General features: G+C 48.0%; 1 protein-coding gene across 10 annotated transcripts in view; it reads left to right on the top strand.

Moving 5' to 3' along the window:
- The window catches only part of RNF4 (ring finger protein 4), a 265,770-nt gene that overhangs the window by 142,306 nt on the left and 100,225 nt on the right, over positions 1 to 23,239 (top strand). For 6 of the 10 annotated variants that reach the window (XM_085642535.1, XM_085642539.1, XM_085642537.1 and 3 more), the window contains one exon: positions 1,404 to 1,416. The exons of the other annotated variants lie outside the window; for them this stretch is intronic. In XM_085642535.1, coding sequence (XP_085498661.1) covers positions 1,404 to 1,416 — 13 coding nt within the window. The remainder of the gene's footprint in view (positions 1 to 1,403; positions 1,417 to 23,239) is intronic. 10 annotated transcript variants of the gene reach the window in all.

The raw sequence follows: 23,239 nt of genomic DNA, 5'->3' as shown, positions 1-23,239 counted from the left end.
ACAAGCTTATGCGGCGGAATGGGCTCTTGCCATAGCCCCTGCGCTTTATTGCAATTATGTAGGCTGGGTTAAGGATTCTCCTTATCACGTTAAAAAAAAAAAAAGTTACATGCCTGACATGTTGTTGTCTATTATCAATAAAATTGTTATTAAAAAAAAAAAACGTTTTATTCTTTAATGGCACCCCTGAGGTCCTCTCTACATGGGCAGCCTGGTAACGCTCTGTTGCAGTCTCCACTATGGTATGGGTGACACCTGCTTCCCCCAATGCCACTAGAGCAACAAAGAGTGTGATTGGGTAATGTGCAATCTAGGAAGTCGGATTTTTGATATTATCTCAAATGTCCAGGATGAGTGAAAGCTCGATCTAGCCTCGAGAAAGTGTAATGTGGAGGGTAATGTAAAGAGTGACCCGATTTTCCTTACGTTCCACTCTCCATTTCTCATTTCATTGTAGTCTATTATGCACTGAGTGGGTAGTGTGGCAGAGGTAGCTAGTTTGAATAGGTGTCTGGTTTGTTTAGAGGCTGTAGCACTCATGTTTGGTCAGTAAGCTATTTAAGCGACTTTAATTGAATGCATGTGTTCTATGTACTTTGTTATACACCGTTTTGTCTATTGTGATTGTAGGTAGCGATTTTACTGCTTCATAGTGTCTACACACGATTTGAACCAAGGATCCACATGTGATTGGATTCTAGATTTCTGATTAAATAGACTGTACTCTGCGTAGAGTTACACTTGTGCAAATGTCTGTCTGCCATTGCCGCTATTTACCAGCTTGCTTGTCTTCAGCACAGTCAGACCTCATTTGCACGACTGTAGAATGTAGGTGACATGACATAAATCCTATAGAGGACCAGCTTTATCGGTTACTTAGGATAAATGCCTTTTGCAATGATGTGCATCTCATGCACAGATTTTTAAGACAAAAGTCAATTGTTTGTAAACCGCCATTTTGAATCCTATATCCCATTGAGTTTCTTCAGAATGCTTTTGATTTATCTGCGTTAAACCTCAGTTTTCATAAGTTAGATTTGCAGAAGGAACATTCTCTGTTCAACCCTGAACCCATTTCGACAAAGTAAATGGCAAAGAATCAATGAAGTACTTTGAAAATACCATACAACATGACTATTCTTAATTCATTATATTGTGACTGTTCTGTCTGATAACCACAGCAAAATTTCCACAGTTTGTTAAATCGCTTAATAATTTAACAGTGTACTTCCATATGTCAACAGTTGGAAAAAGAAGTGAAGACCATGAAAATAAAATATTTTATTTTACTAATCTGCCTATTTTGAATTGAGAGGTGGCACAAGCCACCTAGTAATATAAACATGACTAACTTTTACTTCTATATTTCATTTTCCTGTTTTTGCTACCCGTTCTCGTCAAAGTTCGTTGGAGAAGGTGAGTATTTTGTGTAAAGTTTTATTTGATTATGATTGATTATAATTAGGTGGGTGATTGCTTAAACATTGATAACATTAAGATGGTTATGACATCCTGACCTGGATACGTTTGCGCTTATATGTTCTGTTGAAATACATATATAGTTGCTGTCTGCTATTTGTATTGTGAAGCCGTTCGTTCGTGTGCTGAGAAAGTTCAGGAAAAGTCAGTGCTGAGCTTCCAAGCAGGAGTCTATTGTAGTAATTTCACTCATTTTTAAAATCTTGTATTACTATTTAATTGTTATTGTGTTTCCAATCTGTAACCTGAAGGTTTTACACATTTGCAATGTATGCTCAATTTATGGAGATTTTCCACAGTGTATTTTTATTAAAACAGTCCTCTCGTATAGCCTACGAGAGTTGCATTAGGGCTCACTTAATATGGCATTTGAGCTCCGTGAAAGTGGCATATTGTTTCATATGATGAAAGAAACCAAAAGCTGCTTGTGTAGTTTTAATAAAACCTATTTAAGGAGGCCATTTCAGACGGGATATCAACTATTTTTAAGATCTTCTCTTTTTGTTGTAAAGTTGTTTTTAATTAAGAAGACATTCTTATTCCATACTAAACCATGTAGGTTCGACTTTTAATTGTGATGCCTTGTTATTGTATGTGATTTGATTATGCTTCCAGGAGAAGAGAAACTTATGTATTTGTACCAACCCTGTCTTTTCTCCTAAACTCTATGCAGTAATGTCCTATTATAGCTTTTAACAGTTTCTGAAAAAGGTGATATGTCTCATAATTACTTTCCTTAGTATTTCATCTCTGAAATGGCAAAGACGATTGTTGGAAAAAGTACCCAGTTTTTGACAGGACACTCTAATAATGATTATCAGAGTGTGATATTTTTTTTTAATATACATGTTTTCAATGTTGAAAATTTTCTAAACGTGCAGATATAAGAAACTTTTCTGTCTTTTTATTATTTATTTTTAAATCCAGTTCAGTCAAATCTGAACTGACTGTACTTATAATCCCCACATCGTTTTGGGAATAAGGTATTTTGGAGGAAACTCAACCTAATTCATTTTATTTGAAACACCACTGCAAAGCTGTACTAAAAGGACAAAAAGTATCCTCCTATATACCAGCCTCTCTACGAAGATGATCCAAACCTCGTTTGTGAGTACCCCTTGCATCCTACTACTGATGTCACAATCTGTGACATTTGTAATATTTCTTTCTGCCAGAGGAAGAAAACGGAGAGCTTTGTAGTTAATGTCAACCTCTGCATCACTAGAGGAAATAGTAGTGCTTCTCATCGGAGATGGTTACCAGAGGCACACGAAGGATAAAGAGACTCTAAAGGGGAGGAAGGAAAAACTACATTTAGAATGGAAACCCCGCTAAACTGGGAGTGGGGTCGCCATGGATGTTCAAAGAAGAACATAGCTAGCTACAGAAGCCGCATTGTAAACCTCTGTGGAACCTGGGCATTCAGTTATTAACAATAACGTCAAGGTGATTAATTAGAACTGTTTTAATAAATGACAAGTAAATTTGATCATTAAAGTTATATGACCAGTAAATACAATTGTTAAAGTTAGACTAAAGTGCTGAGTGGAAAAAGAGCTCACGCTGCAGGTCCTAAAACGTAGGTATATCTACGTTTAATTATTGTTTTTTACTTGCCATTAAAAGACCTCTAAAAAATTACTTCAGCAGTTTACATGGCATAAGTTCTAATAAATACACCACTTTAAATTTAAAAAGCTGTAATTTTTCTACTACATTTGTTGTTGTTGTTTGAGAGGATGTCCTAAGACCATGTCAGATGGCAGAAAGATTGAACACATGGACTGGAAAGGTTGTGGGACTGCGTTACTCACCATACCAGCTACGTGGGCGCGAAGAAAGGTCGGGCCGGTACACAAGCGAACTATCTCACAATGGGCCGTTTTGTGTATCAAAGCCTGCTATCTGGAAAAGGAGGAGCCTCCAGTGGGGTTACGCGCCTATTTCACCAGGGCGACAGCAGCAACTACTGCCTTGGGGCGAGGAGTTCCGCTAAATGACATCTGTCAGGCAGCTAGGTGGGCTTCGTTGCACACATTTACGAAACACTCCTGCCTTGACAGTCAAGTTATGGCCGTTCTGTTCTCCAGAACTTTCTGGTGTGATCTTGGTTCGCAGACCCACCTTCGGGGTTGGTAATGGTGGGGTATCTATTCTAAGGTAAGGAATGTATAACTAACCTGTTTCTTTCAGATGAACAAGTTACTTACCTTCGGTAACGATATATCTGTAAGAAACATAGGTTAGTTATAGACTCCTTACCGCCCCACCCATCCTCCCCGTTCTGCGAATTGATTTCTAGGATTAAGGACATCTTTCAGGACCCTAGTTTTGTGCACCAGTAGTCAGTGTCTTGCATGGCTCTGCGTTTCTGGCGCGGAAAGTTGTGTACAGAACTGCTGTGACGTCATCCCAGCGACCACGACGCTAACGACGGACACGGAGCCAACCGTCATCCACCTTTCAAGGCGCAGAGGTACTGCTGACGAAAAAACTTTCCATATTAAGTCTGATGCCTGGGGGCAATTCTAAGGTAAGGCATCTATAACTAACCTAGGTTTCTTAAAGATATATCGTTACCAAAGGTAAGTAACTTGTTCGTCTGCACCAGCCTGCCAAACACAGACATGTTTCTGACCCCGTGAGGTGGGAGCCTTTGAGCTCTCGTATGTCAGGAACAAAGCCTGCTTGGGTTGGAGGTGCTTCTCACCTACCCCCAAGCAGGAACAGCATTCATGGTGGTGAGTCTCATATGCTTGCTGCTCCTTGTTATGCTAGCCGGGGCGCCTCCAGCTAGTGGAGATGCCCGCCCCTCTGACCAAGCCCCACTTATGGCGGCAAGGTTGGGGGGGAAATTAGCAGCAGAGGGGTGTCCCCTCTCAGCCAGGAAAAACTCTAATGTGGCCCGGACCGAGGTGACCTCCCTCCTTAAAAAATCCTCCATGTTGAATGGAAGGATTTTAGCCAATCTGGTTAGGGGATGCCCCCTCCCAAAAGGGAGGGGGCATACATAGGCTGTAGTCACCCAAAATGTAAGTAGCCCATTGGCTACTGCCTGCCAGTACCTGAAACGCCCCTAAACTCCGTATTTAGGGGCACCCCTGAACCTTGATCCTCCGATTCCGGGCCGTGCATCCAAGCCTGAAGAGGACTACTGATTTGACCCCAGCCCTACTGTCCTGTCTCCTGCCTAAAGACTCTGCAAAGACCACGCCTGTCCTGCAGCCAGCGACTTCCAGAAACCCGAGGAAGACTTTCTACTCTTCAACAAAGGGGAAATCTTCGAGGACAGGGGCCCTGTCCACAAGAAAACCACTCCAAGGACTCTGGGTCCAGCTGGAACCGCGACGTCTGCCCACTCTGCACCCAATGCCTGAGTCTGAGTGGCTATCCTGTCCAGTGAAGTCTCCCCAGTGATCCTCGCCTCGAAACCATCGGTGGCTGACCTCTCCTGGTCTCAAAGAAGACTCTTGCAGCCTCATCTCGAAGGGTACCCCTTACTGTGACTGGCTCCGGTAAAGAAGTTCTGATGTCTCTTGTGCTTGCCGAAACCCCTGGTGCCTGTGCCCTGGAACCGCGGGTACTTACCTGCAACCAGCACCTCTGGGTGCCCCCAATCTCCATTAATTAACATTGGGCTCAGTGAACTCTGCACCCGGCCGTCCCAATGTCACTGGTGGTGCAGTACCTACCTTAATCTGACCCTTCCTCACTTTTGGTCTAAACCCCTGAAGGCTGGATGTGTAAGTAGGGTACTTACTTCACACAGGTAGAGTAAAAGATGACCCACCTAGTTACATTCTCCCAAATTTATATCTACACACACCAAGATAACTATGTATTTTGGGCAGAAAGCAGAAGAGAAGAGACGTTGGAAACACTTAGAGACCTTACCGGGAAATCCTAATTCTTTTTTTAACCATTTGTACCCTATTGATAAAGGTAGTTCTGAAAGGGTTTACTTTGAGGTTATTGTAAACTCTTTTTCTCTTCAACTGGGTCCCTGCTTTGTCCAGCTAGACACTTTATATAAGAACTCCCATTCATGGTTTAGTCCGCCCCGATTTATTACCCTATTAGGTGGTGGATAGGCGCTGATGATGAAGCATGCCACTATTTAGTGGATGAGGTGTCCAATCCGAAATCTTTGTATTTCCTGGTACGGTTTCCAAGTTTCTCCCTGGTCTCTTCTCTTTTGCTTTCTGCCCAAAATACCTAGTTATTTTGGTGAGTGTAGATAAGCCGAGCACTCGCATGTAAATGTGCAGAAATGATTTTTGCACTCTTTTTTTTTACTGAGTTACAGCTACTGTTGGATGACACCACAAAGTATTTTCAGTCTCAATGTATAGTGTTCTTATTGCTTTTGCAAACACATTCCTACTGTACCTGAAAAGTATTGCTATTTTAAACTGGTACTTACCTGCAACTGAGTTTCTCTTGGTTCTAAAATAAAAGTGACAAAGTAATATTTTTATACAAAACGATTTGGTTTTGGATTCAGTCTTTGAGTGTGTGACATCATTTCTTGCCTGAGTGTGAACAACAAAAGCTTTTCACAGCCCTCTAATAAACCTGGCTGCTCAACCACACTACCACAGAAAAGAGTAAGGTATTATCTACTTTGACCTCTGTAAAGCCTCTGGGGATCCACTGGACTCTGTGCACACTACACATTACTTTGGAATAGTATATACAGAGCCAGCTTCTAACACAGACTCCATTTGAGTAAGAGCGCAATGAAGCCCACGCAAGAGTCGGAGTCTACTCCTGGCACAGAAGAAGTGCTGTGGCTCTTATCCTATCACTGACAACAGGTTCATCCTAAAGCAAGACTCTAAGCTCCAGACTTTGGCAGAAGTGTTCACTTACAGCATTGGGAGGAATTTTGAGTACATTTTCTATTTCAGCCACCTAATTAAGTAGAGCTTCTCCAGCATTGGATTTGTCATAGTTTTACATACTTTAATCATTTGTTATGCGGTTGAACACTTTTCCATGTTTTCCCCACCCTACTGCACCTTCAATCGCATTGGGGTGGCTAACAGACGATCACTTGTCTGTCGTGCGGAAGGAAGTGCAAGAGCTTTTGGCCAACGGGGCCAGAGAGGGTTTTATCTTCAGAAGTAGGAACTGGGCACTACTTCCGCTACTTCCTTCTGCCGAAGGAGCACAGAGACCTTCATCTTCTTTTAGATCTTTGCACTTTCGATGTCTTCCTGTAGAAGGACAAATTCAAGATGCTCATACTATCCCAGGTCCTGCCTGCCCTACTGCAGGGCTCACAGACAACATGGCCATGTGGTAGTGTAACAGGTAGGGTGAAGTCTCAGGCCCTGTGTCAGGAAGTGTCTGGAAGGCCAAGGAATGTATTTTGTGGTAAACCATATGGCGGCATCTTTAAATGCCAGGGTAAACAAACCCATTTGCAGCCTCTTACCCAATCACAGATGGCTGAGTGTCCCTCCCAGCAATGGGAAGATGTGAGAAAGTGGCTCTGTATATACTGTTCCCTAATAGGTGCAGGGTGTACAGAGTCCACAGTCCCCCAGGGGCTGATAGAGGTTAAAGTTAGGTATGACCTTACTCTCTAAAGTGGTAGCTTGGTCGAGCAGTAAGGCAGTACCAGAGGACAGTGTAAAGCATTTGTTGTACACACTCAGTCAGCAAATGGTCTCACACACTCAATAACTGAACTCTAGGCCAATGGTTTATATATATAAAATATATGCTTGTTTTATTTTTAGAACCATAAAGGGAATACAAATATACTTTCTCAGAATGAGAGGTTGAATATAAATACTTTTGCAATAAGCAATGGATTCTTGTAAATCGTCACAGTTGGTTGCAATAAACAATCCTATTTCCTAAACATGACAATACATTGAGCTCAATGGTAAATTCAGGTTATTTGTAATAAATTACTTTTCAGATTACTTTTGGAATTCCAGGTCTGGTTCCTAGATCCAGCCCTGGGACAATATTCAGAATCAAGTGGTGAAAGTCGACTTAATTACTGTACTGATTTTTAAATAATATTTAGCCATTTCAAAAGTTGACACTTAGAAAATATTTCAAAGAAAACATTCAATGGATCTCTATGGCAAGAAATTCAAGTTGCAGGTAGAGTACTTTATCGTTACGTTTGTAATCCAGGTCTGGGTACCTAGACTCAGCACTGGGGTCTTTATCAGAAACAGGTAAGTAATTACGTTTGCAGAAATTGTACGATTTTAAAAGAATATTTCAAGATTGCAGAAATCAACACTTATCGAAATTTCACAGAAAAGCAGTCAATGGTTTCCTACGGAAGAAAAAGGAGTTAAAGGTAAGTGTAGTTGTGGGTACTTTTCAGAGTCCGTGCTGGGCACCAAGATCCAGCACTGGGAGCTCACCTAAGAGCAGGTGAGTAAATTAGTTTTTGGTACTCGGCTGATTTTTGGTGAATATTTTGAGTTTTGAAAAGTTCACACTTAGAAGAATTTCCAAGAAAAAGCCAGCCAATGTTACCCTATGAGGAAAATGAAGTTCGCGGTTTAAGGGTAAGTTCTCGACTGGCAGAGTTGAAGTTCTGGGCATAGATTCAGGGGTCTCCCAGTGTCAGGTAGGTACAGTCAGTTCACCCTCAGCGGTTTCAGGGCGGCCGGGTGCAGAGAGAGTTAGGCCCAATGTTAGCCTATGAGGAATAGGGGGGCCTGGTTTGGTGGCTGCTGACTAGCAGGCCACGCGGCTGTGAGAGCTGGGCTCCTGGTCACTCACTCAGGGGAAGTAGGCTAGTGTAGAGATTGCACGGCCAGGGCCACTCGGGCGGCTGGGTGCAGGGTGCTTTTGAGCAGTCGGGCGCTCAATGGAAATCAATGGGAATGTTCCGGTTAGGAAAAAGGCTGCAAGCTCGGGGACGAGGATGCTTCAGGTGCCACCACCACTTCGAGAGGTAAGTTGGGTAGTTGTAGGTTAGGTGGGTACCCCGGGATTGGGCACAGGGGGCCGCAGGGCGCCGGGTGTAGGGGTGCCTTTTGATGTCTGAAATCTTACCCTCTGGTTGATCGCGGTTGGGGTGGCACTCTGTTCTGAGGCTGCAGGCTTCTTCCGGAATGTCGAGGGGGGTCCTTGGGTGCCGGACTCGGGGTCACAGTCGCCGTGGGGTCGTCCTCAGGGTCTTTGTCCACTCCGGCACTGGCCAGGCTTGGCTGGTGCAGAGTGTGCTGGGTTCGCGGTTCCGGGCTGCTGCCAGGGGTTAGAAATAGGTTTCTGAGTAGAGCCTCTACTCATGGGAGTCCCAGGGGCTTAGAGCCGAAAGGTAGCCAGGTCCTCCGGGGTTTGGTGAGGTTGCTGGCCACAAGAGATGCCGCGCTGGTGCAGGTCCGGGAGTCGACAGGCCGGTAGGGCTGGGGCCAAAGCAGTTGGTATCTTCTTCCCTTTTTAGCAGCTGCAGGGCAGGTCTTTGTTCTTCTTGCAGTTTTTCGAATCTGGAATCTGCGGAAGGAAGGTTCAGGGTGCCCCTAAATACTAGATTTAGGGGCGTTACAGGTAGGTGAAGGTCAGAGATCAATGGGTCCTTGTCCTGGGGTGGGTACACCCCCTATCCTGCCCCTCTCCTGTGGGAGGGGGGCAGTAGCCTAATCCTGATAGGGTAGGGCCTCCCATCTTCAAGATGGCGAGAGCCCGGAGATGTGCTTCACCTCGCCTCCCCCACCTGAGGGGTGGGGTGGGCAGGCTGGCACATCCCCTGTCCTTGTATGGGGTTTCTGGCCAAGCTTCCCGCCAGAGTGGGGGGTTGCAGTGGCCTGGGGAAACTCCTAGAGGCGGCAGGCCTTTGAAGCTTCCCTTTGCTCATCCTGGGGGAGGAGATTTATCACCTCACCCAGGATGTGCATTGTTGCAGGCCCGGGAGAGCAGGGGCTCTCCCACCCAGGGGTCCAGCAACGTGTCTGCTGTGTGGCAGCCTGGGCAGCCTCAGAGCAGACGGGGATTGTAGGTTAGTTGTAAGGGGGCATCTCTAAGATGCCCTCTGGGGTGCTTGGTCTTTAGTGTTGTCATTATGGTGCTGTGGAGCTCGTGTTTGACGAGCTCTCAGCACCATGTACTCTTAAATGGCAGCACTGCACTTACAGTGCCCGGGAATGGACCTGGGTACTGTAGGGGCACAGGGCTCCTGCTCCTGTGCCCACACCATGGGCATAAGGCACCCAGCCAGAAGGGTGACTGACATATGCCTTGGCAGTGTGGGTGTTGGGCATGGCACACAGGGATGTGTGCCATGTCGACTCTTCATTTTGTCCTGCACCCAGACACTCAGCCTGCAAAGGCAGTGTGTGTGTGTGTGTCGAAGGGTACAGGGTCCCTAAGGGTGGCACAATGAGTGCTGCAGCCCTTAGGGGACTTCCCTGGTCACAAGGCCCTGGGTACCTAGGGTACCATTTACTAGGGGTGACATGTGGCCAGGGTTTGCCAATTGGGAGTTTGTGTGTTTCAAGGAAGGAACATAGGCCCTGGGCACCTGATTGGCAGGAGTCCAGGGTACACTCAGTCAAAGTACATTCAGCAATTTAGCAAAAAGTGGGGGCATACCATGCAAGAAAGAGGGCACTTTCTCACAGAAGATCTCTGGTTCGATCATCTTGCCGCCACCGAGGATATGCAGTGTCTGCACTTTTGAACATTGGAGTTTCCAATGCACCTCTCTCAGAGACTCCTCTCGAGTGGAGCTTTGCAGTCCTTTCTGCCTTTGCGCCACTGCCTCTCCTGCCCAAGGTTCTGAAGATCAGGAACTGCCAGGCCCAAGTCATTTGAATGGTACTGGGGTGCCGTTCGTAGTCAGAGGGAGCCTGGTGTGCGCTCAAACCTTGTTGACATCTCCCTTCATACCACACGCTTTGGAGCAGTAAGCGGAACTTTAGCGCTCTGTGCAGATTGTGGGAGGACTCTGTCGACGGAACTGCGAGGTCCAGCAGCCCCGTAACCTTGCTCAGGTGTGTCCTCTTCCCGATACTTCTTCCAGCAGCTGGTACATAAGCAATTGGACATCCCGCTACGCGGTCGCGCGCCGGGAGAAGCCCGGGACAAGGGTGGGACCGTTTGTGGCCGGGTGAGGCCGGGACGGGCCACCCCCATTGGCTCTGTGATTGTGATATTTTGATATCTTGTGGTTTTGTGCTGTGTGGTCTATCTGCAGATGGGTAAAATGGGCAGGGTAACTCCTGCAATATCCCCACACGCCTCAAAACAAAGAGAAATCCTAAACCAACCACTACCTAGCCTGACAGCAATTGATCGTATGCTGCAGAAAACCATCGGGGTGGTGGTCACTGCCATAGAAAATACCGAACGCCGCCTCTCCCTTCCTGCTGGCACCTTTCCCCCTCCACTTTTGGCTAACACTTCGTCCCTTACTATTAATTCTCAGGATTCGATCCTGGCCCCATCATTTGTCGCCCTTCCAGGATCCTATCCAATTTCTATAATACAGGATGTAGCTCCAACTTCAGACAATGCATCCCCTCGATCCCTGTTAGTTCCATCTAGGTTATCATTGACCCCTACTACTTTTTTTACTGTACCCGCCCCTGATTCCTTAGCTCAGATAGGGGAATCTTCTGACAACTCTACCTGTCAGATACCTACAACTCCAATCTTGGTCTCTCCCTCGTCGCTAAATCCGGACATGCACACTCCAAGGGTAACAACTAGAGGTCAGAAGGCCAGGTGCAGTCTAAAACAAATCGATAGAGACGGGGAAAATGTAAAAAACGTAAAAAATCCAAAACGCACCTATGCTGGTCATAATCATAAGAAAGCTGCTCCTAAATCTTCTGCTACAATAAGGAGAAATGTTGATGATAATCCACGTAAGTCCGTTTCTACATTAATTCACGAAAATGGTCCACGCGTCTTACCAGCAGAGCAACTAGCCAGTACTTTGCCTTCTTTCCTACCTAGTGAAGGGCTCTTTGAAAAAATTGAACATCTTATGAAGTCCCTACTGGCTCCACTCCAGGAAAGGGTAAAACGCATAGGTGAAAAAATAGATAACCTGGAAATAGCCATGAAATTTTTTTTCACTAGCGAAGGGGACCTGCTGGATAGAGCACACTCCAAGGCTATCACTATTAAATACTAGGCCCCAAATAATTGGATCTGATGACAACAACCAGCTGCCAACTGTCCCCAGACCTGCAGGATCTCTTACACTAGTGAACACTTAATCCACTATTAAGCCTCCTTCGGATGCTTCGGGGGCGTTTAAACCTGCGAAAAAAGTGGTGGGTGACCCATGTAGGGATTCTGAACTCGTAGGTCGGACTACCGATACTCCAGGTGCCCCCAGGGACCGTCCTATGTTAGCTACGTCAAAGATGCCACTCTCACATATCGATTTACCCCCACAATCATTACCATATACCATAGTTTTAGTTGATGTTCCAGAGTTACCACTAGGGAAATTAGAGACTTTCCCTGAGCTAAGAAACAAAGTCTCTTTTTGGTTAAACAAGAATAGGCCGCTCCCGCCCAATATTTACGGGGAAATATTTTTTGCCAGAAGGATAAGTTGGCTGGGTCGTAGAAGAAAGGATTCGATAGGGGATTGCATTGTCATAAATTTCATGGACAGGCGAGTTGTTCGCCACATACGTAATTGCACTCCTTATAGTGTTAATTCTGATATTCAAGTTAGGGACCTGACTTTTTTCTATCCCCAATTTTCCCCTTGTCTGCCATCCAACCAACCTAGGGACTTAACAATCGTAGATCGGGTAGAAGGGATTGGATCACGATACAACATTCCTACCTTCAATTATTTCGAACAGCTTTCTGAATTAGAGAGAGTGGATTGACTCAAGCCGGAGGGCTTGATATTAAAGTCTGCTAGTACTCCACCTACTCCCGGTGTCCCTTTAGTCAATTTGTCTCAGGGTGGTGTTGCGATTGATGATACCTTTTCACCCATCACTCAAACCACCATCCACGAGGATCCTCCGGGATTGGCTTTGAAACCTCCGACCAAAAAGGATGACCCATCTCTTAAAATACTTTTCTGGAACGTCGCCGGTGTTCGATCAAAGGTTACGTATGATATCTGGCTTGCCTTTATACGTGGCTTTGGCATCTTGTGTCTCCAGGAAACATGGGCTCCTCATGAAATTCACCTCGAGGGTTTTAAAACCTATTTTTCTCCAGCATTACTTGCTTCTTCTGGTAGGGCAAAGGACGGCTTGACTATTTTTATATCTAATAATCTTCGATTAACATCAAGTCATCCTCAAAATGGCCACAAATTTCCAAATTCTTATTCTTCATTTGAATAATAATAGAGCCTTAGTACCTGTGAACTTTTACAATAATCTAGCTGTGGATGAACAAACTAAGGCAACAAACGAAATATATCCTTGCCTCCAAGAATTATCCACAAAAATTCACAAGGAGTTAGTTTTAATATGGGGTGGAGATTTTAACCAATACCTATGCACCCAGAGTGGGAAATCAGTGTGTGGAATAGTGGACGAAAACGGTGACCCGATAACCCACTTTTCTCATACGCTACCTGGGCACGGTTTGAATGAAATTCTATGTGGATTAGAACTTGCACTTGTAAATGATTTGGTGAATCCTCCCATTCCCGTTGTTCCAACTTTTGTCGGTAGAGGCAGGCCAACTACAATTGACTTTATTTTTTGTTCCATGGCAGCGGCGAATGACTTATCCACCTGTAAAACCCACGCGATTGTCATCAGTGATCATTATCCAATTAGTCTTACTGTAAAAATGCCCAAGAAACATGAGCGACTTAATATATTGAGGCGACTTTAAGCCAAAACAACTTAACAATAGATAGACTAAACGGATATTCTTTAAGGTGGGAAAAAGTGGACCCGATGGGAATTACAGCATCTTTAGTTGCAAAAATGACCCCAGTGATCAATAATTGCCTCGACCCTGCTATTTCTCACGAGGGAATTATGGAAAACTTTGCTTTGTTGCTGGTAGCAATAAAGGAAACTTTATTTGTGGAACTCAAGAACAATAAAACCAAACCCAGGGGATGGTTCGATTCTTCTTGCACAAAAGCTTATCAGAACTTGAAAGCAGCCCTCCACAATAAGATTAGAGATAGAAAGGAGATTGCAGTTTTTAGAAACCACTATAAACAGGCTCTAAAGCGCCGGAAGAATGATTTGAAAAAAGACCTCTGGGACCAATTGCACAAAACATGTACCCTCAGGGACAGTGCTGCCTTTTGGAAGGTTGTGAAGTTCCCATTTTTAACGGAATCATCTCTAAAACCTAGTGTTGAGGTTGCGATTGATGAACAAACATGGCTTGACTATTTCGAGCGGATATTCAGCCTTTCTCCAACCACTACACATTTAACTTTATCTAGGTCAAACACAGCTGCCTTCCCCTTGCCAATTAACATTTCCCATGAGGAGGTGGAGCATGCCCTAATGGCTAAGAAAAACGGCAAAGCCCCGGGCCCCGACGGGGTTCCAATTGATTTCTTTAACTTTACTATGGACCTATGGTCCCCAATTTTAACCAGGGTCCTTCAAGCATGCTGTGCACTGGGGCCTATTGATTCTTGGTCCCAATCAATTCTCGTCCCTATTGTTAACAAGCATTTACAATGCAATGGTCTCGGCATTGGTAAAGTTAGAGCTATTGGCATTGCTCATGACATTATTTTTGTTTGTTTGTTTTTAAAACATTTAATGAAACGGCATTGTCATGAGCAATGCCAATAGCTCTAACTTTACCAATGCCGAGACCGTTGCATTGTAAATGCTTGTTCTTGTTTATGTTTTTAAAACATTTAAAGAAACGGCATTATTTACAATGTCAATAGCTTAATCACTCTCAAAAGCGAGATTTATTATGCGAGCATTATTTGGGAAGTTTGGCAAATCCCTAATTATGAGGAAAACTCTTCAGCATCGCAAAATGCCAGTGGCCAGACTAATATGAAAATATGGGTATAGAGCCGCCCCTTATAATCTTCCTGCGTGAACTATACTCAGACGCTACAGCTCGTGTGAGATATGGTCTGGGGGGTGAGGTGACAAAGTCCTTTAGAGTGGAGCACGGTGTAAGGCAGGGTTGTGTCCTGGCCCCTTTTTTATTCAACCTATACACCAATGGCTTGGAAAAAGCCATGTTAATGGGGGCACAGGACATCCCCTGCATAAATAACCGCCCTATACGGCTCTACTTTATGCGGACGATGCCATAATCCTAGCACGCACTCCAAATGAATTACAGCGTGCTCTCACGAAATATCATACTTTTATGGCCAACCTTGACCTGAAGATTAATATTAAAAAAACGTTCGTAATGTCTGTAGGGTCAAGGATAAAGAATAAAAAGTCCTTTTTCGTTGATAACCAAAAAGTAGAGAGCACCGCTATGTATCCATATTTGGGCATAGTGTTTGATCATAAATGCTCATGGAAAAGTGCTATTGAGTCTAGGAAACTCACCTTTACTAGAACCACAGCTGCCCTGGTTAACTTGGCTAATAAGTTAGGCAGACGACCCACGGTTGAACTCCTGGAGATTTACAGGGCAAAATGTATAGGTAGTGGTATTTACGGGGCTGGTGTATGGGGCTATGCCAAAGTCAAGGAGGTCCAAAGGGTGGAGAACAGCTTTCTAAGATTCCTTCTGGCCGTCCCACGGTCCACATCGACCTATGTCTGCCATTTAGAATTGGGTCTGCCTTACCTCACAGACCTGATTAGAATTCAACCCCTATTACTATGGCACCGCATTTGGACATCTAATGCCACTACTCTCGCCCAAGGGTTCATTAACGATTGCATAGCTTTAGACCGTGCACATAAGATCGGATGGATCTCTTATATAAAGAGATTCCTCGGCGACTTGGGTATGGCACGGTTCTTTTATGCTCCCTTGACGATTGCCGAAATACCGAGGAAACAATTTAAAAAGCTATGTATGGCCCACTTAGATTCTTTGAGAATGACTAGTGAGCTTCACAAACCGACTGTACAACATTCGTTGCTGGTCCAAACGACCCTGTCAATTGAGCCTTATCTAGTTTTTAATTTTACGGATTTTGAGAGACTTCTCTTAACAAAATTTAGACTAAATATCTTCCATCACTTGGTCACTTTTCCAAAATTAAATACCTGGGAAAAACCACTCCAACTTTGCCCTTGTGATAAGAGCTCTCCTCAATCCACGATGCACATAGTATTGTTTTGTAAATTCTATCAGGATTTGAGGAAACCTTGGCTTATCCCGATTCTAAAGATTTGGGGCTTCCGCAGGTGTGGTCCTGCTTTTCTGGCTCTTCAATATTTGGACGCCGAGTTATTTGCCAAACTGATAGTTACTTTTTTGAAATTAGTCATCAGGCATAGGCAGAATTTGTAGCTATCTTCTATCCCGTCCATTCCAAACAATGGCTGCATATCTTTGTTTCTTTGTGCTGAAATTTGGTTGGCGAGTTATATGTACTTTTACAAGAGGGAAAGGTTTGCTAGTGATGTTTTCGTATTGTGGCAAGTTTGTTTATAGCCCGCCGCTTTTTTTTTTTTTTTTTTATTTTTTTTTGAAACCGTTTATTACAGAATCCAAAAGATATACAAAGATGGGCCTACAACCTTCAGGCCGGCCGCTAGCAAACAAAAAGAGCATATAATACAAACAGTAGAACACACGCTGCGGCAGAAGTGGGATCACAGGAGTTGAGAGAAGCGTTGGCAGCCACACCATCCGGACCCCACACAACGGTTTCATTTTTATATAAATAACGAAAAAACAAGTCCACAAGGCAACCCACAATCGGAAACAATAGCATGTGCTCCCCTGGGGGGGACCCTACCGATACACAGGAATATCAAGGGGGGGGATAGGTCGGGACGGAGACAAAGTGGACTCAATGCCCAGAACCAGGAAGACAAGCAGGCTAAGGAGACGGGGCCGGTGACGGATCAGGCATCAGCGGCGGGGTACAGATTCCCCCACGGTAGGCGTTCCAGGGGCCCCACACTTTCACCCATTTCCCAGGCTTACCTCTCGCAACATACACCACCTTTTCCTGAAACATACACCAATCCATGTTGTCCTTCCACGCCGAGACAGTCGGTGACCTCTGGGAACCCCACAATTGCGCAATATCAAGCTTGGCCACCATATATCCCAGAGTCACCCACCACGTCTGCGGCACTGAGTAGTCGGTTGGCTCCCACACATTCAGGAGACATCTCCTCGCCTCGGGCAGCAGCGGCACATGCGTAACTGCCTGCAAAACCTCATGCACACCACGCCAGAATCGCGCCACCTCCGGGCATTCCCACAAAATATGGAGAAAGGTCCCCAAAGAACCACACCCACGCTTACACAACCCGTCCACAGCATAGCCCATACGCATCAGACTCGGCCCCGTAACATAGACCCTGTGGAGTATCTTGAGCTGGACGAAGCGAAGGCGAGCCGGTATGGGCACCTCTTTCGGGGAGGCCACCGCAGACACCCAGTCCTCGTCATCCAGCTCCAATCCATCAGCCCCCCCCGCCTCACGAAGGCCAGTCAGCAGTCCCGAGCGATCATTGATGAGTTTTTTTATAAATTAATGAAATCGTGCCGTCCGGTACATGCCCATCTAGCACTCTATCTTCCAGAGGGGAGTACTCCGGGATGGAGGCAACGTCCGGGAATACGGAGCACAACGCATGACGGATCTGCATATATCGAAAGTACTCCCTGTCCTGCAACTGGAATTCCGTCTGCAGCACATCGAACGTTTTGAATCCCCCCCTCGTCCAGAGATCGCCCACCCTGCTGATGCCTATCATGTCCCACTTCTCAAAACCCTTCGAGGTCCACAGAGAGCCCAGCCGCTCACATGCGTATAGTGGCGTCGCCCGGGTCAAACGATCCTTCCACCCCATCGCCAAGTTAGCCGCGTGCCACACTCGCACCATGACCCGCGTGGGGCCCGTCAGACGTGCGTCGAGCGAGCTAGAATAAAGCGCCCGATTATAGTCGCCGCCCGGCAGTAACATTTTATCCATCTCAAAGGCCGGGTTTAGAGCGGGCCCGTAAAGGCCGTGATTTATCGCAGCCAGCTGGGAGGCCCAGTAATATCGCTTGATGTCTGGGAGGGCAACTCCCCCGTCGTACCACGGGAGCGTCAGCTTCGCCAGGGCGATACGCGGTCTACCCTCCCAGAACAGGCGGCGCTGCAAACTCTCCACTTCGCGAAAGTAGCGCGCCGGGACAACGTCCATTGTGTTCTGTAAGGCGTACAGGAAACGTGGCAGCGACATCATCTTAAACAATGCCGCCCGGCCGAGCGGCGAGAGCGGCAAGCGCCTCCAACGCGCGACATCATCCTTCAGGCGCTGGAGGGGGGGAAGCAAGTTCTGTTTATACCGGGTCTCCACGTCCAGGGTAATGAAGATACCCAGGTACCTAAATCCCTGCGGAGCAATCTGGATAGGACAACCCCGCGGAAGGATAGGAGCCTCCCCAGAGAGGACATACACACAAGATTTAGCCCAATTGATGACTAGGCCGGAGTTGAGGCCAAATGAGTGCAATACATCAACCAGTACTATCAGCGATTTCCGCGGGGAAGCCAGGTACAAAAGAATATCATCAGCGTAAAGAGATACGCGGTCCTCATACTCGGGGGTCCATCGGAGACCACGGATAGAAGGATTCCACCGCAGCCACTCCGCCAGGGGCTCCAAGGCAAGCGCGAAGAGGAGCGGCGATAACGGGCAGCCCTGCCGCGTGCCCCTGCCCAGCTCAAACGGAGCCGACACTCTACCGTTCACAGCCACCTGCGCCAGCGGTCTGGAATACAACAATTTCACCCAACCGATGAATCCCGGGCCAAACCCAAACTTCGCCAGCGTCGCCCAAATATATGGCCACTCAAGTGTGTCAAACGCCATAGTGGCGTCCAGGGACGCCAAAATGTCCGGCTCCCGTATGAACGGGACACGCGCGAGCACCCCATGCAAGCGCCGCAGGTTGAGCGCAGTGTTGCGATGAGGGATTAAACCGGACTGATCCTGGTGAATCAGATCACACACCACGCCAACCAGCCGATTGGCCAACACCTTGGCGAGAATTTTGGGTTCCGCATTCAGCAGCGAAATGGGCCTGTAGGACGTGACCCGGTCCCGCGGCCTCCCCTCCTTGTGAATAACCACGATAGTAGCCAGACGCTGGTCTAGCGGGAGGGAACCCGCCGAACGGGCCGCGAGGAACATAGCACGGAGATGCGGCGCCAGCGTATCCGGTCGCAGCTTGTACAATTCGATAGGAAGACCATTAGGACCCATGGCCTTGCCGGAAGCGACCGAACGTATGGCGAGGGCAATTTCCTCAGATGTTGGGGCGGCGTCCAACGACACTCTGTCCTCCTCCGAAAGGGAAGGCAGCGCGATATCCCTGAGCAGGGCATGGGAATCCTCTTCCGAGCGGGAGGACACCGGGGAATACACCCCACGGAAATATTCAGCGAAGCAATCAACAATTTCTCCCGGTTCAGTGACACACACACCATCCAGTTTCTCAATCGACGGGACAACTCGACTCGCTCTCTCCTTTTTATCCAGCCACGCAATCAATTTCCCAGCCTTATCACCCACATCATACAGTCTCCCCTGTTGCGCTCTACTGAGGCCCCTGGCCGCCTCCGTGACGAGGGCCTTATAGGCCGCCTGCTTGAGTCAGAGAACATGTAGATTGTCATCCGTCACCCCACATTCTAGGTCACCCTCCAACTCGGTTATCTCGGTTTCAACATGGGTCACCTCCTCCCGCTCGCGCTTCCGGGAATGGGAAATAAGGGACAGGGCCTCCCCCTGGAGTACCGTCTTGAAAGCATCCCACAGAGAGACCGCCGATGACACTGACCCCACATTATCGTCAAAATATCGCTTAAGGGATTTATCCAACTCTGCGCGGATGGTGGGGTCACGCAGGTACCAGGGATTAATCGGGACCACCCTAACCTCCCCCCTCGGGAGAATGTCGAAGTGCAACAGGAGCGGGGAGTGGTCTGAAATACCCCGCGCCAAATGGCGCACCTCCCCGATCCTCCCCGCATGCGCCGCCGGCACCAGGACATAATCTAGCCTTGAGAGACTGCCATGGGCCCCAGAATGAAAGGTGTACTGTTTCTGCGTAGGGTGTTTCAAACGCCAACAATCCACCAGCCCCAAAGTATCCAAGAGGCCAGATAACCACGCTTGGGCACGGGGGAGATCCCTAGGGGGGTGACGGTCCTCAGCTCCGGAAACCACCGCGTTGAAATCCACCCCAACCACTAGAATCCCCTCCGGAAGGCCAAGGAGGAGGCGCCCCAGATCCGCAAAAGTAGTCGTTTGCAACCCTGGCGGGACATAGACAGAAACAAAAACAATCACTCTGCCCTCCATTCTACCCACCAGAACCGTGTAACGTCCCCTGTCATCATGGAGCACCTCATCAACTTCCAATGGGAGTGAGGTTTTAGCCATGATGCCCACACCCCTGGAACCAGACGTGAAGCCCGAATGGGCCAGAAGGCGGTAGCCCCGTCGATTCATAGCACGAAAGGAGTTGCCAATGAGGTGCGTCTCCTGCAGAAAAACTATCAGGTGAAATTCGTTTCAGGAACTGCAGGACCACACCCCGTTTTATCCTGTCCCCCAGTCCATTAACATTCCAGGACAAAAGACTCAGTCCCCTACCCCCCATCATAGCCGAAAGCGATCAATCGTCCCCCCGAGAGCACTTTAGGAATAGCACAAAAATACTTTTGCCTTGTGGTACAAATGAACAAAACCCCACCCCAACCCAACCGCCCCAACAGAACTCCCCCCTCCCTGCACCCCTGCATGAGCCCAGACAGCCCCCCCAACTTGCAGTGTGCCTGTCGCCCCTATATAATTGGAACTAGCTAGACCCCCTAGAGGAGGAAAGAGTACCCCCTCAAGACCCCGCACAGCCTCCAAAGGAGGGGAGACGAGTACAACAAACAAAAGACCCTAAGCTTGGCCGAAAGTGGCCACGTCATCCGGAGTGAGCCCCGGCATCAGTACCTCAGACCCGGTCCGGTGGGCAATCTCCTCCCGCAGCCCCCCCCCCCGCCATCCCGATCATGACCCCCAGACAAAGTGTCCAGCCAGTCCCCGGCCATTTCAGGACGGTCAAAAAAGTGAGTGCGACCATCCACCTCCACCCGCAGCCTGGCCGGGAAGAGCATGGCGTATTTTAAGTTCATGCCTCGAAGGCGCCGCTTGACGCCCAGGAAACTCAGTCTCTGCTTCTGGACCGCTTGGGTGAAGTCAGGATAAAAGTTCACCTCCATGTTCTCCAGCTTAATCGGCCCTTGCAGTCTGGAAGCTTGCAAAATCGCATCCCTGTCCCGAAAGTTAAAGATACGGGCAATAAGAGGCCGCGGAGGGGCTCCAACCTTCGGTCTGCCCCCGGGAACTCTATGGGCCCTCTCCACGGCAAAGAATTTACTCAGCCCTCGAGGCTGGAGATGGGTAGTGATCAGGTCCTCCACAAAGAGATCCGCCGCCGACTCCTCCCGTCCCTCGGGCACTCCGATGATGCGGATATTATTCCTCCGGGCCCGGCTCTCGGAGTCCTCCAGGCGCCGATCCATGAGCGCACTCGCCTGACGGAGCCGGTGCACCTCCGTTTGAAGGGCCGCCACCTCAGTCGTGAGGCCCGACGCGGTGTGGGCCAAAGAGTCGACCCGGTCGTTAGTCTTAGAGAGATCAGCTCTCACAAGGTTGACATCAATGAGGACCGCGTCGATTTTGTGCGCTAAAGTGTCGAACTGCTGGCCCACCGAGGCCTTCATCTCAGCAATGGCGCTCATGACGTCTTGCAGAGACAGATCCGTGGGCAAGTCCGGGGCATCCGGGGGGCACTCAGAGGACTTGTGCGATCCGCCGGGAGACCCCTTCGGGAGGGTGTAGCGGTCCATGATGTTGGCCTGATGTGCGGCGCCACGCCGGGTTGACTTGGCCTTCAACCGATCCCCATCCTGCTTCGTGGCCATCGTCGCGGGTCTCACACCCGCACCAGTCACGCAGTGAAGAGCAAGCAATCAAGGCCACGAGCTCCGGGGGGCCACCCCAGGACGGCAGAGCGGGCCACAGCAGGCAGGCAGGCAGGGTCTCCCAGCGAGGCCACCCCAACACAAAGAGCGCCGTGATCCCACTTGCGAAAACGGCAAGGGGGCGCGAAAGTGAAAGTGAAAGCGTGGGGTGCGCGGCTCGCCAGGTCCAGCCCGCCGTTGTTGTTCACTTTGCCACTGGGTCGCCCCCAAACGCGAATCCGGGGCCAGGAGAGAAGTAGGCCGCAAACTTCAATCGGTGCTCACTCCGGCACCCGAGGTCCGATTCGAAAACGGGAAACGGGTACCACCTCGGCTCAGGCTCACCGACACAGTCCCCTCAACCGATGCAGGATGAAGACAGGATAAACGTAGGAGGTTGCGGAGGTCCTCGGGAGCCTCGCACCTACGCGGCCATCTTGGTTGCGCGCTAGGCTCCTAGCCCGCCGCTTTTAATATGTGTTGGCCTTTCTGTTTTTATCTTTTCACTGTAAAATGTAATGTTTTGCGCTTTTATGGTTGTTTTCAGCCTAATAAAGTTTGTTTTGACTTTGACTTGACTTTGACTTTGAATGGTACTGGATTGGGCCACAAAAGCATGGTGGGCATGAGCATCTGTCCTCTGATCAAGCTGCTGCTTCTGGAGGATCTTCTGTCACAGCAACAGTGCAGGGTACTGCACAAGGGCCTGCCCAATTTGCATCTCCATGCTAGGTGTCCCTAGACCCGGGAGAGTGGCTATTGGTGTTGGACCGGAGGGTGCTTATTTTCAGTTCACAAAGCTCACTTTTGGCCTCGCCAGTGTACCTCGGTTGTTCACAAAGTGTTGGCATTGGTTGCTGCACACCGTATGCAGTATCAGTCTTTCTCCTACCTCAATGACTGGCTGCTAAAGAAAGGGCTCATCACAGGCAGTAGTCCACCAACTCCAGACTACTGCAAACCTCTTTACATCGTTGGGAGTCACTAAGAGTGGGCAGAAGTCACACCTGACTCCTTCGTAGACTCATGTTCATCGAAGCTAATCGGAATAATGATATAGTTTGTCTCTTTCCCTTGGAGCAGAGTCTCCAGGATATTCAGGCTATGCTCCTGATGTTTTAACCCTTCTTGCATCTCAGTGCGGATGACTCTGAGGCTCTAGGGGTTGCTGGCATCCTGCTCTATCTACATCCTGGTGCCCTATTTCCTGCCCCCTCAGTGGGTCCTCAAATCCCAGTGGACAAATCATCAGATATTGTATTCAGATTTCAGGGGAGGCTGCAAAAGATCTTTAGTGATATTTACGGGACATGCAATTGGATCAGTGGTGGCGTGCTGTCCTTAATCCATCCAGAGCTGTTAACAGATAGGTTGGGAAGGCCATCTGGGAGAGGTTGAAATCAGAGGCTTCTAGTCTCCGTTAGCGACTCAAGTCTACATCAGTGTATTGGAGTTCAGAGTGATTCGCTTGGCATCAAAGGAAGGCTGGTGCAGGGCTCACAGACAACACTGCCATGTGCAAGTGCAACAAGCAGGGTAGGATAGGTGCTCTAGCCCTGTGTCGGGGACTCTGCACCTCTTGATGCGTGTGGACATCCAAGGAATTTTTCTGGTAGTAAACAATCTGGCCTCATCTTTAAATGCCAGTGTGAAAGAACCTATTCGCTGATTCTTACCTGATCACGG

This window comes from Triturus cristatus, chromosome 2_2, assembly GCF_964204655.1.
Source record: "Triturus cristatus chromosome 2_2, aTriCri1.1, whole genome shotgun sequence".
NCBI classification, from domain to species: Eukaryota; Metazoa; Chordata; class Amphibia; order Caudata; family Salamandridae; genus Triturus; species Triturus cristatus.
This window is presented reverse-complemented; position numbering and strand designations above follow the sequence as displayed.